General features: G+C 43.7%; 1 protein-coding gene across 9 annotated transcripts in view; it reads right to left on the reverse strand.

Annotated features, from left to right (window-relative positions):
* Positions 1 to 810: 810 nt before the first annotated feature.
* The window catches only part of C16H4orf19 (chromosome 16 C4orf19 homolog), a 58,115-nt gene continuing 42,804 nt past the window's right edge, over positions 811 to 16,121 (reverse strand). For 3 of the 9 annotated variants that reach the window (XM_048364695.1, XM_048364697.1, XM_048364699.1), the window contains 3 exons: positions 14,374 to 14,423; positions 3,957 to 4,010; positions 811 to 2,093 (listed from right to left, as the gene is read on the reverse strand). In XM_048364695.1, the coding sequence (XP_048220652.1) occupies positions 1,208 to 2,093; positions 3,957 to 3,988 (918 nt within the window). In that variant the 5' untranslated portion in view covers positions 3,989 to 4,010; positions 14,374 to 14,423 and the 3' untranslated portion in view covers positions 811 to 1,207. Of the gene's footprint in view, positions 2,094 to 3,956; positions 4,012 to 4,327; positions 4,507 to 14,373; positions 14,424 to 15,759 lie in introns of all 9 variants that reach the window. The other 6 variants (XM_048364700.1, XM_048364696.1, XM_048364703.1 and 3 more) reach the window with 5 other exon arrangements.

A 16,121-nucleotide genomic window follows, 5' to 3' on the forward strand; every position in this document is an offset into this window, starting at 1 on the left:
AATGGCATAAAACACTCCACATATGGCTTTGCTGTTCCCCAAACTCACGACCTTAAGAACAAAGTATGACACAAGAAGCTGTAACAATGATTTTTGGCCAGCCTCACCAAATCCCAAAGGAGATTAAAAAGGAATAATGTAAAAAAGTTAAGGTCATGGTGTTTTCATACCTCAGCTAATGACTAACCATTTATTTACCGGTCACATTTGTTCCACTCTGAAGGCCACTGACCTTGGCTCACTGTCCAGCAAGTAGTTCCCTGGGTAATTGTCCCTGACAGTAGTAAGCCATGCTCCGGGGACATAATAGGCACTTTTAAAAATGGGGTAGTTCTTTCTTTTTTTTCTTTCTTGTTTGTTTGTTTGTTTTTTTGTCGGGGCTTGAACTCTGGGCCTGGGCACTGTCCCTGAGCATTTCAGCTCAAGGCTAGTGCTCTATCACTTGAGCCACAGTGCCACTTCTTCTTATTTTTTTTTCTTTCTAGGTTAAGTAAAAATATTTGGCTCTCAGACGTGTAGTATATACTTTCTAGTCAAGCCAGGAGCTTTAGAGGCTCATGCCTTTAATTCTAGGGACCAAGATCAGGTTTGAAGTCAGGCAGCGCAGAAAAGTCGGTGAGACTCTTATCTCCAATTAACCAGCAAAAAGCTGGAAGTCCAAGCATGGTTTAAGTGTCAAAGTGCCAGCCTTGAGCAGGAAAAAATAAAATCTAAGCAAGAGCTCTATGCCCTGAGTTTAGGCGCCAGTACTGGCACACTTGCATGGATATGTGCATGCGCGCGTGTGTTCACCACCCCCCCCCCCCCCAACCAGAAGGATATTACAGCCAAACAATGCTCTGTGAGATGTGCTCTGGGATTAGATGATGGGACTGCAAAATAGTCTTCTGGACATCTGGATCAAATATTCAGGATCACAATAATAGCTGGGAAGCAGGATGCTTAAATTCTGCATTTGCCATGGACAGAGGCACTGTGGCCCACTCTGAGTTTTATTCTAGTGTCCTGAGTGACATCCCTTGATGCTCCCCATATTAGCAAACAGCATGGCACAGGACTGACAGTCAGGACAGACGCCGGATGTAAACAACAGGCCAAGAGGCAGTGGGCACACTAGAAGAACGATCAGCTGCACATTGCAGGGGGGCAATGCACCTGCACTTGCTCAGCCTGGCACTAGCTTATAGGCTGCACCCAATCCCCTCCCCTAGTCTTCTTCATCTGTATCCTCTCCTGCAGTGGCAGCTTCTAAGGCTGCCAGTGCTTCAGCCACTGCCAAGTCCTCATACACCACCTCCCCATCCGTGTCTCCTTTTGAGTTATGAGAGCCCTCTTTCTTCATCCTGGACTCAACCCCAGGCATGGCATGAACAGGATCGTTCTCTTTGAAGTAGATGTTTAGAACTTCTGTGGTCACAGCCTTATTTAGTGAGTCCCAGCTCCTCTTCCTAGGAAAAGACAGATTCAAACCATGATCGCCCACTCTGGGGTGAATTCCTCCCAGGGGCTTATCTTCCTGGTGGTTCTGGAAAAGATAGTCCTTCTCTTCATGATCCCCATTGTTTGCAGCAGGATGGCAAAGCTGAGGGTAATCTGGGGCTGGTATCTGGAGGACACAATTTGGTATGGCCAAGGCAGTACTTTCTACCTCAGAGGGGACTCTGTTTTCTCCATTTTGGATGACTTGAATTTCTTCTGAGGCAGGCAGCACACAGTCCTGTTTCCTGGTGTCCTCCCCTTCAAGGAAGGGTTGGGTTGGGTGGCTGCTGTCTGCAGTGCTGGCCCAGGAGCCGCTGTCCCCCTGCTGGAGTTTGGGATTCCTGGTCTGCAGAGTGGGACTGATGCCATTGATTGCCATGCACTGTTCCCCTCCAGTCTCCTCCTGTGGGAGTGGTCCTTGGTGAGGTAGACCAGTTGTCCTACCAATGCTCTCGGTCCTCCCCAAACCTCCATCAGGAAGGGCATTTTGGTGCACCAGGACCTCACTACTTAGGTTGCCTTTCAACCTCACAGTGTCCTCTTCCTCCAACTTGCAGCTGCTTACTTCATTGACATAGCCAGGGGAGGGCACTTGGACTGGATCAAAGAGATAGCTGGGAATGAAACAAGCGGAAAAAGGTGAACAAAGCACATGTCCACTAATAGGGAAATATGGTGCTAAGTACTGATGGGACCCCTCCCAAGCATATTTTGTAATCATTAAATGTTAAGTATAAAGTCTGTGCTAGCATAAAAGAAACAAAGATACCCCAGTATCAATGGCAGATGGGTTTCAGACACCAGAATGTGTAGATGCTCAAGTCCTTTTGTATAAAGTGGAACAGTACTTCTATATACTTGCCCACATACTCTCTCCTATTTCAAATCATCTGTAAATTACTTATTGTGCCCAATGAAATATATATCCTATGCAAATCATTGTTACAATGTCTTAGTTAGGGAATAATGGCAAGAATACAGTGTATATGTGATCAGTACAGATAGTTTTTTCCCTGGATACACACACACACACACACACACACACACACACACACACACACACACACACAAATTTGGTTATGGGGCTTGAATTCAGGGCCTGGGCGCTGTCCCTGAACTCTTTAACTCAAGGCTAGCACTCTACCATGTTGAGCCACAGCTCTACTTCTGGTTATCTAGTGGTTAATTGGAGATAAGAGTCTCCCAGACTCTCCTGCCTGGCTGGCTTTGAACTGTGATCTTCACATCATAGGCTCCTTGAGTAGCTAGGATTATAGGCGTGAGCACCAGTGCCCGGCTTTCCTGAATATTTTTGAATTGTGGTTAGTTGACTCAAGAAATGAATACTTCACAGGCATGGAGGGCTGGCTGTACTTGGGACAGTAACAACATAAAAGCTTTTAATAATGCCAGATATCACATGATTACCATAGAGCAAAACTTAGTTGTTCCTATGTATTGGCAATAGAAATAAATACTTTAGGAAGCTGATTAAAAGAGGACAGTTAAAGAAGGAAAATTGTCACTTAATTTGTTCCCTTATGATTCATGTGACTAATTTTTTATGAAATATATGGAAAAAATTAAGGGCACACAGAAAACTGGAGTCTTATTTTCAGTGGTGCTGTTTCAAATCCTCTGTGAAATCCAAGCTTTTCTTTTCTTTTAACGCTTCCTGGAGAAATGTAAATTTCACCTGTACTAAATTCAGTCTTAGAGAACAATGGTGTTTCCAACAAGCTTTGTGCACTGAGCAAACAAACAAACAAACACAAAAACAAAACAAAAACAAAAGCTCACTCACACCTGTAATCCTGGCTACTCAGGAGCCTGAGATCTGAGCATAGTGGTTTGAAGCCAGCCTGGGCAGGAAAGTCCCTGAGACATTTTTCTCCAATTAACCACCAGAAACATGGAAGTGGTGTTGTGGCTCAAAGTGATAGAGAGCTACCCTGGAGTGAAAAAGCTCAATGACAGGGCCTGTGAATGTGGCCTAGTGGTAGAGTGCTTGCCTAGCCTGCATGAAGCCCTGGGTTTAATTCCTCAGAACCACATATACAGAAAAGGCCAGAAGTGATGCTGTGGCTCAAATGGTAAAGTGCTAGCCTTGAGTAAAATGAAGCCAGGGACTGTGGTCAGGCCCTGAGTTCAAGCCCCACAACTGGCAAAAAACAAACAAAAAAACCCTCAATGATAGTGCCCAGGTTCAGAGTTCAAGACCCATGACTGACAAAACAAAATCAAGTTAAAAATATTGGCTACATATCCTCTAAATGATATCAAAACAGAGCAATATTAGCAATATTAGTTTCTTGGCAATGCAGATGGAACCCTCAAGCTGGATAAATATACTAAATTCACACATGACCTTTATTTTATGTTCTTATTTTTTGGACCTAATATTGTATGTGTGGTCTTTAAAAATGACTTCATGATAGCTACACATGTCATGCTGATGAAAGGTGTTTCTGCATTACCTTTGTAGCATTTTACAGCACCTGCACCCCATCTGGATGATTTCTTGTCACCATCTGGAAAAGAAAGCGTGAAAAGGTGAGAACAGCACGAATGATATTTTAGGTGGAGTTAGGCTCACTTCTTTCCTTCCTGGATACTCAAAAGGAAGAGGTGCAAATTTTGGCCAAAGGGTAACACCAGGTCAGAGGGGATAGTAGTTACCCAGAGCAACCTCGTCTCTAAAATCTGTGATTCAGAGCTTTTGATTATTGTGTCGGTTGGAGTAAACTCACTCCCATTTTACAGAAGAATGCCAGAGAGAGAGCGAGAGAGAGAGACGACTGTGCCTTTTTATTTTCTACAGAGGACCAGGTACTTTATAAGACTCAGCCCAATGCTCAGGAACAGGAGGTAAGAGAATCTGAGAGGATCCCTGCTGGGGAGGGTTGTATCCAAGTATTATGATTCTGTCATAGTTTGGATCTTGGGGATACCAATGGTCCATGTGTTGAAGGCTTATCACCAGCCCACAACCATACTAAGAGATGGTGGGGCCTGTAGAAGGTGGGGCTTAGTGGAAGGTCATTGGGGCATGCCCTTGAAAGTGATATTAGGATCAAACCCCTCCTCTTCCTGTCTTGCTTCCCAGCTGAAAGGAAGTAAACAGGTCCCCTCTGCCACATTCTCTGCTCTCTGTAGTGTGCCAGCACAAGCCTAAAGCAAAAGCGCCACATGGCCTAGTACTTCTCAATCTAGGAGCTAGAATAAACCTCCTCTCCTTCTGTGTGGATTATGTCAGGCATTTTGTCACAGTAACAGCTGACTCACACAGACAGCAAGGATTAAAAATGGCTGACCTGTGATCCTCCCAATGTATATCCTTGGCGGTGTTTTGACCTATTGGTAAGATTAGTATAAGCTTTGCCTGTACTACCTATACTAATGTGCTTCTTCTTTCTTATCACTGGGCTAATTCTAGTGCCTGATTCATGAACTCCATTCCCTTGTAGGTCAAAGACACTGTCCCCAAGTGATCTCACTTCCCACCCTCCCACTGTCCCCTGGCCCTCCCCAGGCGGAATTCCTCTATCACTTCTTTCTCTTCATGTAAAATGCGTCACTTGGATCTGCTGAGACAGTTCTCAAAACGAATGAGCAAGAATTTCTAAATCATTCTCCATTTTCTAATATCCATAGACTTAAAATGAACAAAAAAATGAAAGAATCAATATATATAATCTCAGTCCCTTTGTCTGTAATAACACACTCCCTAGAAAGAGAGAGAAATCGCTGTTGGCTGTTCTTCTTTTTCTTGTTTCCCAGGATGCTACTTTATAACACTTTCCCCACTGGCACAATGACTGCTGCTGCTGCTGCTGCTACTGCTGCTGCTGTGTGTGTGTGTGTACATGCGTGCGTGCAAGCACATGCGTGTGCATATGAACCAGTACTGGGGCTTGAACTCAGGCCCTGGGCACTCTCACTTAGCTTTTTTAGCACAAGGCTTTCTCTCTTACCACTGGAGCCAGAGCTCTACTTCTGTTTTTTTGTGGTTAACTGATGATAAGAGTACAATTGGGTTTTCTGCCCAGATTGACTTTAACCTTGACCCTTAGATCTCAGCCTCCTGAATAGTTAGGATTACATGTATAAGCACCAGCTTCTGGCTACTGCAGTATTGAAGAAATGTAGATTAGTTGGTTATAAGTTACTAGATTGATTATACCAAATAATAAAATTCACAACACCCAACTGCAGTAGTCTGAAAAATGGCTCTCTAAAAGTTATCTTGTCTTGATTCCTGGAATCTCTGATTGTTACCTTAAATGGTAAAAAAAAAAAAATGTCTTTGAAGATATGGCCAACTGAGGATGCATAGATAGGGAGATATGTCTAGATTGTCTGGGTGGATCCTAAGTACAATTATATATGTGCTTATGCATAAGAGGAGGAGGCACTGTAATCACAAAGTCAGAGATAGCATATAGGCAAAATAGTCGTAAGCCATAAAAGAACAAGGATCGGATTCAACTCTGGGGATCTGTGAAGGAATGTGGCTCTGAGGACATCATTTTATCCTATGGGTACCAATTTAAGACCTCCGGTTCCAGAACTATACGAGACTAGCGTCTACTGCATCACAGCTTGAAGTTCAGACATTTTTCCTCCTCTCTCAGCAAAGGATATACATCATTTAATTCATGAGCACCAAATCCCTGTTACACTCTTCTTGAGAGGATAAATAGACCTGTTGAAGTCTCTTAGCACCCTCTCTCATCCTAGTCCATGCTCTTACTGGTCATTCATGTTGTCATGGACTTCTCCTGGTCTCTTTTCTATTCTGAAGGAGGGCCTTTTGTTCAACCCCATTCCTCAGCACCAGGGGCAGTACCTGGTACCCAGTAAAATAGGTAAATCCATATTTGTGGAATAAATAGATTTTCTAAGGACTTTAGCTCAAAAAAAAAATGAGGGCTTGAAAGCCTTTTGTGTGTCTGTGGCCAAACAATACTTGTTAAGTTTGTGCTGACCATATCACCTTGTAGGTTGGGGGACTCCCTCTGAAGACCAAACACTGGTTCTGAGGCCAGTTCTGCCCCCTCCTCACTGGGTAACTCTGTGTTTCCACCACTTTGTCAATAGGGATAATCATATCCCTACCCTATGGTGTTGCTGGGGGGAATAAGCATAGACCAGGATATTCCCTAACCTTATTTGGACACTAAAAAATATTAAAAATGGAAGCTTTATATCTATGAAAGATGAAATGCAGTTGCCATGGCATGTGGACACCCACCATGTTCATAAGGCCACATAATTCTGTCCATGCTGTTCACAAGGCCATATGGCATATTTCTGCCAACGGTGATACCAATGAAAAGATATGAACCTTACGTGCAATGACAGCTCTCTATATAGAAAGAAATCATTGGAGGCTTTGCTAGAGATATGCATGCATGTCTCTCATTAAATGGTTCCCTTTCCAAAGCTGAGGATTTTGCTCCTACTTAAGCTTTCCACGTATGCCCCTATTTTCTGCTAGTAACTCAGATAGGTGGATAAGTGGGATAGAGTAAAAGGTGCCACGAGCACCCCCCCCCATCCTTCCCACTCCCACTCCAGGACCAGCTCTGCAATCCTGCCCATTTCCTGCCCGCAAGACCTTCGTTTGTCTTGGCATCTGTTTCCAAAAGAAAACAGTGAGTCAAGAGGACAGGTGGCAAAGAAAAAGTCAAAGGAAAGGAAAAACAATGGCTTAAAAGTGTTTGAGGAACAAAGACTGGTCGTAATAATGAAGTGGAAGCAATCATAAAATATTAATTATGGAAATTATCATGGCAGCTTTATGACGGAGAGCTGAAGAGCTGTATGTGGGAAAGAAAAGACAGGAAGAGGGAGGGAGGGAAGGAGGGACTGAGGATAGGAGGTTGGGAGGGAGGGAGAGAATAAGATAGAAAAGAGGAGGAAGGAAAAGAAGAAGAGAGGGAGGGAGAGAAGGAGGCAGAACATCTGGAGCAATACCATATAACACTTTGACAGTTTGCAACACTGTGTTCCCAGCTTCCCATAGATTAACCAAGTTGGACCCTTGGCCCTCTTGCCTTGTCATGACAGGACATATTCATGGCATTTCCTCGTTTAGAATTAAATTTCCAGGTCGGTTTTCCCCCTCTTGGGGTACTGTAGGGATACCCTGCAGGAGACCTGGTCCCGTACCTGAGGGCCATGCTTCGCTCTCTTATTGGAGCTCAGAGCTTAGTGGGGACAGCCTCTTCCTTGTTCCAGGTTGTGGCCTGTCTCACCAGCCCCTGTTTTCCTTCCCAGTAACATTCCTTCTCTCCACTGGCTGTAAGGGCCAAGGTGGTGTGACTAGCTGAGGAGCTGGGGGGGGGGGGCACTTGCACACTGATCTACAAGTTTTCTTCCTTATATCACATGTTAACTTAAATTTGAGCCATTTCCTTCTGCACACATCACTCCTGAACCATCCACACCCTGATTTATCAAGGGCTTCTCTTTTTCTAAGTGTTAAAGGAAAAATGATGGGCCCAGCATTGTACACGGAAATGAGAAAATAGCAGGTTTTTGGAAGCAAGGTTGAGAGGCAAAGGAGTGGTCTGGCTGCTTTCTTCCTGGGTGCCCTTGATTGCTAAGAGGAATCAATGTCAGCTTTCTCTTCTGGAGCAACTGGGAAGCAAAGGGCAAATCCTTTAGTAACCATCTCGTGGTTTACACAGGGGAAAAACAAACAGCATAATGATGGCTGTGTCCACCCGCTGCCAGCGCTGGTAGCCTGCTCCTGGAGTCCTGTCAAGCTTGACCCCCGTCCAGCTTTTTATGTGTAAGTCCAATAATTCCATCTTTGAAGATGGCCATGCTAATGGCAGTTATTGGTAAAGTCTTCCTGCAGGAAAATCCTGTTTCACAAGGAGGAATTGAGGGGGAGGGAGGAAAACCAGAGAGAGTGAGACATTTTCTAGCCAGGCAGAGAAACTTGATTATTCATCAGGATATCCAGGAACTAGAGAACAACTCAACCCACCCGGAAAGAGTTGCCTTTAAATTGTAATTGCCTTGCAGAATGACAGGGACAAGGCAAAAGGACTCAGTAGCCAGCTTGTAGAGGTCCTCCTGGCCAGCTGTGGAACCATGACAAATACTATTATAAAGAATTATGGCTCATGGAAGAAAACAAAGATTTGCAAGTCCACCATGAAATGAATTATACAAAAGGGGAAAGGGAAGGCTTGGAATCCACCTAGCAAATGCACAAGGAATGAGGCAGCTAGAAAAACTGCCACCTGACAACCCTCTTACTAAGAACAGGCTTTGAAAACTCACGGGTATAATTTTTTCGGGCCATGCCTTGAGAAAGCGTGCGTGTGTGTGTGTGTGTGTGTGTGTGTGTGTGTGTGTGTGTGTCTCAAGTGGCAGGTAAAAGGTATTGATTAGGATGGGATTTATATAGATTCCACCCTGGCAGTATGTCACCGTGGTTAGGGTGCAGGCTGAAATCAGAGCTGGTTGCAATAACACTTATACTCCATGTGACTTGTAAGCAACTCTCATGAACCTCTGAGCTTCAGTTGTCTACTTTGCGAAGTGGAAATGACAACCATTCTGCTCATGAGAAGTACGATGCAAATTCAACGAGTTGACAGTATGGAAAACATTTACTCTCATGCCTGGCATCCTGCCAGGAGTTACAAATAAATACCGTAGTTGACAGGTGAGTTTACACGGCAGAGTGCTCTTATTGGGAACTTCTATTTTAATTCACTTCAACATTATGACAACTCTTCAAAGTGTGTTCACCCTGTCCTCACAGTAAATGTATGATAGACAAGCACATGGACATGGAGAGGTTTTATAAGTTGCCCAATGTTACAAAAGTTAGACAGTGGGACATTGTAGCTGTTATTAATGCTATGATTGTTGTCTTATGACTACTTTCTGTATGATCTTCTGAGTCTATTGGATTAAACCACAAAAGCGTCTGGTGCCCAGTAGTTTTTGCAAAAAGAAACTGGTTTTTCCCTTCATTTAGGTGACCACTAATTTTTACAGGTGCAGTTCCAAGTGTCCGCCACCAGATGGTAGTGTCTAGTGGTTATTATAATCTGAAGGCAGGTGCTTTGCCTTGTGGTGAAGTTAAGGATCAGGTAATTTGGTAAACATTTCAAAGAGTCACTGTCACCTTTAAGTCCTGGTGGTCATGGTACCACCATCTGACAGTAAATGTTACCAAGGAAACAGACTGGAGTGTGTGTGTGTGTGTGTGTGTGTGTGTGTGTGTGTGTGTGTGTGTGTGTGTCTGTGTGTATGTGTTGGTGCCCACCCTTGAACTCAGGACCTCAAGCTCTCACATGGCATTTTCAGTCATGGCTGTCACTGTGCAACTTGGGCCATGCCTTCAGTCTGGCATTTTATTAGTTAATTGGAGATAGAGTCTTACAGACTTTTCTACCTGGTCTGGTTTTGAACCATAATCCTCAGATCTCAGCATTCTGAGTAGTCAGAATTACAGGTGTGAGTCACAGGCTCCTGGCTAGAGTTTATCTTTTCACTTACACATGAAGCACTGTCTCTGAATTGGGGCTGGCCATCTCTAGTTGCTTCTAAAAAGACAGCTGAGCACCTGCTAGCTTTTTCCATTAATTCCTCACTACCCAGTAGTGGCTCACTGAGTCTGATGAGGTGCATCTTGCTACATCACGACAGGGCAGAAACTACTACATGGTACACATGTTGGACAGAAAGTAAGGACCGTAGACAAGTATGCATGATTGAGTGAATGCTAGCAAGATATGGGAGGGGCTGGAACATCTTTTATCAGAAACCCACCCCTGTGATGACTACATAAACCCCTCACAATTGGACTTCCCTTCCCTTCACTGTTGTACCAGAGATTAAAGCACGGCATGAGTTAGGGAGGGGACAAACATTCAAACCAGAGCAGGTGGAAACATCTCTCTGCTTGGACAATCTGTGTTGCCTTATCACCTCATTTGGTTTCTCAGCTCTTCCAATATTGGCATAACCAAATGATCCATATACAATTTCCTCTGTTCGAAAGGAGGGGCTCCTGTTCCAGAAAGATTTTGCCTAACACAGACAACATTCTGGGCCAAAGTGGCCCAGCTTAAAAGCAGTAGGGCCCTTGGATTCTGCAAAAATTGGTGGCATGAAATGAATACATGCTGTGTTTCCTGAGCATCTCACTCAGGGGAGGTCATTGTGGGGGCATCAAGCATGGTTGAACTTAGCTCCTTAATCATTTGCACTAAGATCTCTTCTCTTTCTCAACCCAAACCAGTCTGCTTTCCACGGAATAGCATTTCAGGGCAAGACTCCTGGCTTTCCTGTGAACTCCCACACCCCTCTTCAGTAGACACTCTAAAATTGCCACTGGGGACAGAATAAGCCATAACGACCTATGCACTATCTTCTACAATGTCACAAGCCCTAACACCATGTGACTGCATTTGTGGGCAAGGCTCTTAGGATGTACTTAAGGCTAAACAGGATCACAAGGGTAGTATCCTAATCTGACAGAATTGGTGGTGAATGAGAAAGAGAAGTTGAGTGTGGGGTGCAGGCCTGTAATCCCAGATAGTCAGGAGGTAGAGAAAGGATGACTCAAGTTCAAGCCCTTTCCACTGGAGACAAAAATTACTGCCAACTTATCTAAAAAAAAAAAAAGCTGGGAATCGTGGCTCGTCAATAATCTAGCTACAGGGGAAGCAGAGGTACAGGGGAAGCAGAGGTAGGAGGTCATGGTCAAAGGTCTACCTCAGGTAAAAGCCCGAGATTTTATCTGAAAAATAAACAAAAGCAGAAAGGACTGGGAGCTTGTACTTGTAACATGGCCCTGCTATACACAATTGGACCCCAAAGTTCCTAAGTATAATCGAAATAGTTCTTGTATTGAAAGGACTGAGCATGGTTCAGAGATCTCAAGCATCCTGAGCATCTGCTGCAGGAAAGATGCTCTGCTAATTTCTGGGTGACAAAGGGGTAGAAGACCTCTGGATTTGTTGAAGAACTCACCGACCACTCATGCAATATGTATTTCCTTAGCACCTATCATGTGGCAAGTACTGAATTTGATTCCAAGGCTCTAAAGTAGAGTTTAGAGTCCAGAAAGAGAAAGAATTTTTTAAATGACCAAATATAATGTTACAAGCACAAGACTGAATATATCATGTAATATGCTATATAGGCAAGTAGCTTGTTTATTGATTTGGGATGGATGGAAAAGTCTTGGGTGAAGGTCAGCACTGATTGATTTCCACAGCACCTTCCAGGGGGTGTCTGGAGCAAAAGGGTACTAGGTACCAATGCTGCCTCCTCTACTGTCTTTCCTCAACCATCCCTGCCTTCCACACACACTCCCATTGCCTGGGTGAAGACTCCACCATTACTTTCTTACCTGACTGCTGTATGTCTCCCTATTATCAATGGATCCTTCCTTCTAAAACATTGACCACAGAGAAGTCCTAAGACCTTTCCAGATCACAATTTGAATCCCTATCGCTCCCCCTGACTAGGCATTTCAGAGGTGTCCAATTCCCTCAAGACACTTAATAATGTGTCACAATGAAGACGATAGTAAAATATCAGGTTTACAGGAGTTTCCCAAATACCTGTTTAGTCAATCCTCATGACTTATGGATCATGTACTTGTAAGTTCACCTTGCTGGGGTTGACTTGTAATCCCCAGATCATTGCTGGTGTGGTCATTTGGGAACATTACACATCGAGGTGCCAAGAATGTGAGCTCGCTGATGTGGCTGTTTTTAGCTGAGGTCACACAAGCTGTCTATCGCTTCTTTTCAGCTCTTATACTATTTTCTTTATGATCTACTTGTACCACATTTTTGTTGGTAGGTACTATCCCCTTTGATGGTTTCACAGTTTAAAGTGGCCCATGTATAGGACTGAAGTACAATCTCCTGGTTCTAAGTTTAGGAAGTGCTGTGATGAGCCTAACAGATGTGCTTTGTCTGTGAACATCTGTGCTAGGTTGGCTGTGGTGTTTAGGAATACATTAGAGTGTCACAACCCTCAAATTCATTAAGAGAAATGTATTGATAAATAAGGCATCTTGAAACAGAATCACACAGAAAGGTTTTGGTACATTGATCAGGTGATGGAAGTATGATGGGATGTGGTTAGGAACTCAGGCTTGAGTTTGTCCTTATGAAGGGGTCGGTATTCAAAGATTCATCACTTGAAGCAACTTATACAACAGAAGTATAGTGAATTGTAAGAATTTACTATAGTAACTCTTTTAGAGCCAATGATGATCTTATCAAGGAAGGATAAAGTCTTTCCTATTCTAAGCACAATGTTCTTGCATATCATATCTTGTTTCTTTTCCTGCTCATACTAATCTTTTTTTTTTTTCAAATTACATTTTTCTGGGTCCCGAACCTTGCCATTGGCTAGTTACTTTGCCTTTACTTTGCCTGCTGGTTTAGACACCTATTATTATACCCCCAAGTTACCTTTTACTTTGCCGTTGACACAATTTAAATAGTTTTATTTTATTGTTTGTCAAAAAAAACCCAAATGAACAAAGAACCAATAACCTAGCATTATTGAGTGTGGGAAATTTGGAATGCTAAGAGATAGTGTCCTGTAAACATTATTTAATGTTTACAGGTTACACTTGGTCCAAGGTGTACCTGGGAGGTAATAGAAATGCAGCTGAAATGAAGATGAGTAGAATGCACAAAAGCAAGATGACTATCAGCCTATTGTACAGAATAATACAGAGGGGCTAGAAGGTCCTCAAACTTCAGCACACATGAACCTCAAGGGAAGATAAGGCTCATACAAAGTGGGCAGCAATGAGAACAAGGCCAATGACCACATAGGCCACATTTGAGACACATCATGGGGGTAGGGGATCTAAAGGCTGGATCCATTGGAGCAAAGTATATAGAAGACATAGAGTACTCTGATGGTACAAGATTTGGGCAAAAGATGGAAATGAAGAGGGAGTTGGAGAAAAGAGCCAGAGAGATCAGTAGAAGGAAGATGTTCATCACTGTGATAAATACTAAGGGAAACAATTTATAAGGAAGGGAAGATTGACTTCGGCTTGCAGTCTGGTCTCAGAGATCTCAGTAGAAAAGTAAGCTAGGCGCATTGCTTTGGGTCTTGAGCAAGGCAGAATATCATGGAAGTATCGTGGTGTCTCATGGTAGACAGGAAGCAGAGGAGAGCATATACAGAGGAAGGGGCCAGGTTAAGACACACCACCACAGGAAATCCCCTATCCCCCATCAAGGACCTGCTTGCTCTTATTAGGCCTTCCCAACTCAAGTTCCAGCAGTCCCCAAAAGAGCACCACCCATTGAACCTGTGGGAGATTTTTAATATTGAAGCCCAACAACAAGTCTGCAACCCAGGACTTGGTCCTTAAACTTGAGGGGATACTGAAGATGCCTGTAGGGCTAGGCCTCATCCAAAGAGCTGCTGATTGAGGAAGTCTGGGGTAGGACTTGAGAAATGTCATTTCCTAACAATTTCTTAGAGAACACTGATGCTGCCAGTGCTGGGGTGACACTTTGAGAACCGTTGTTCTGGGGGCATGGAGTTTCGTGGAGAAACTATCCAGGTTGGGGGTAGACAGACAGAATCAATCAGTGTGAAGGAGACTTGGCTCGATTGTGCTTCATACTGCTGGTTCTAGGGGTTATCTCCCCAAACAACAAAAATAATAAGGGAAGCACAGGGTTCTGTTGAAATCTCAACACATCAGACATGATCAGGCTTGGGCAATGGCTCTGCTGACTTTAGTGCTTTAATAAAAAAAACTACAGTGTAGAAAAAGATCTGCATTACTGAGTGATAAAAAAATAATTTAATGGAACATGGAAAGAACAGACTTTTTTTCCAGAACTTAGAAAAAAGGAAATAGCTTACCTGTTGGGGAGATTGTCCATTGGGTTGCTCTTGCTGTTTAACTTCTCTCCCTGCAATGACAAAGAAATGGAAAATTGAGGTCTGCTGGTCGCCTCCTTTTTATATCTAGATTGCCAGGGGAAGGTGGTGGGAAGCAGCACTTCCTGAGGGCCAGTGGCCATCAAGGGGATGGATTTCGTGATCTGGAAGAGAGAGCCCAGCAAGGCAAGGGGCTTGAGCATTGTAGACTTGAGTTTGAATCTCTGGCTCTCAGCAATCAATGAACAATTAGGGGGAATTTCATGGGTCCACTTACAATGAGATTGAAGTGGTATAGCACATGTGGGGTGGTGGTGGTGTTGGTGATGGTGGTAATTATTCAATAACTCGCAGCTATCTATGAGTTAGGCTAAATTGGCACAGGACCACAAAGAGGCAGACTGCATGGTGGTTAGAGGTTTGTGGGTGAAACGCCAGCGCTGTACATCAGCAGGAGAGCATTATGGCCACTCAAACAGTGATTAATAAGACTGCCCTAAACTTGGTGGGACCCACATGGCTTCATGATAATGGCTTATTCATAATATGAACCTTGCAGAGTTGCTGTTTGCATCCTGCAGCTGGTGCCTGATACATCTGAGAACTCCATGCAGGAGTTTTCCCTTAATTTAGGAGAGTCCCAAATCATTCCTTGAATTTTGCCCTTTCCCCCCACTTGAACTCATGCATAATCTTCCCCACCTTTGAAGTTTGTCCCCAGAGGAGCTATCTACTCAACATCCCGGGCAAGAAGACAGGAGGAGCCTGCACTTTCTCTGGACTGTACACACCCTTTCTCTTTGTTATGAATGGTTTTTCTTCTAGTTCCTTACCTTCTCTGTGCTCTGAAAGAGACAAGAACCTAAATAAACTGTGTGGAGGAATCCATTTTCTTGGCTTTGAGACCTCCCAGGGTCCACCAATGCTGCTCAGAAACAAGCCAAAGCCTGATTGGTTGTGTCTCTCAACAAGAGGATTTACTTGGAGGATGGAGATGCACTCAAGGGAAAGAGGTGAGAAGACAGAATTGTAGGGTTTGACCTTCTTCATGGAGGAGGTGGGAAAGTTTTTGGCAAAAGAAACATAAGGGGCAGTAGAAACACTGGAAAAAGGTGCAGCCAGTCCTATGCATCAAATGCTCTGCAGAAGACCGAAGACAATTTGAAAAACTGGAGCCCTCTCTTCACTTCACTTATATTGTATTCCTTGTGGAACAAACCCCAAGCCAACCTTTGTAGCCACATCCGTGTCTCTCTGGCATCAGGCCCTTATTTTGCCTGTGAGTAATATACCATTTCTACAGAGCAGCGCCTAGGCCAAGGCTTTAGTTTGAAAGGCAAGGAAACAGAGGCTCTGAAGGTTAGAAACTTACACAAGTTGAGAAGCCACACCTTGTTTCCTGATTTCTTATCCCAGAGAAATCGATTTCACAGTCTTTGCTTTAGTTTTCAATAATAAACTAACCTGCTACTATTGAGATATCAGCATAAGTAGTGAGAAGTTATTTAGCCAGTGGGATGTTAAGGATTGAGAGTATGACATGTGAACAGATAGCTCTCCTTGCCTTGCCAAGGAACTTGTGTGGTGGGGAGTCAGATAGTACAAACAGTGCTAAGTGCTTCCTGGGAAACCAACTGGATATGACAGACTTGAAAGATGAAAGATAGGACTTAGACTGAGCATGATGGCTTACTCCTATCATCCTAGCAACTAGGAAGATAGAGATAGGG

Source organism: Perognathus longimembris, chromosome 16 (assembly GCF_023159225.1).
Source record: "Perognathus longimembris pacificus isolate PPM17 chromosome 16, ASM2315922v1, whole genome shotgun sequence".
Classification (NCBI taxonomy): domain Eukaryota; kingdom Metazoa; phylum Chordata; class Mammalia; order Rodentia; family Heteromyidae; genus Perognathus; species Perognathus longimembris.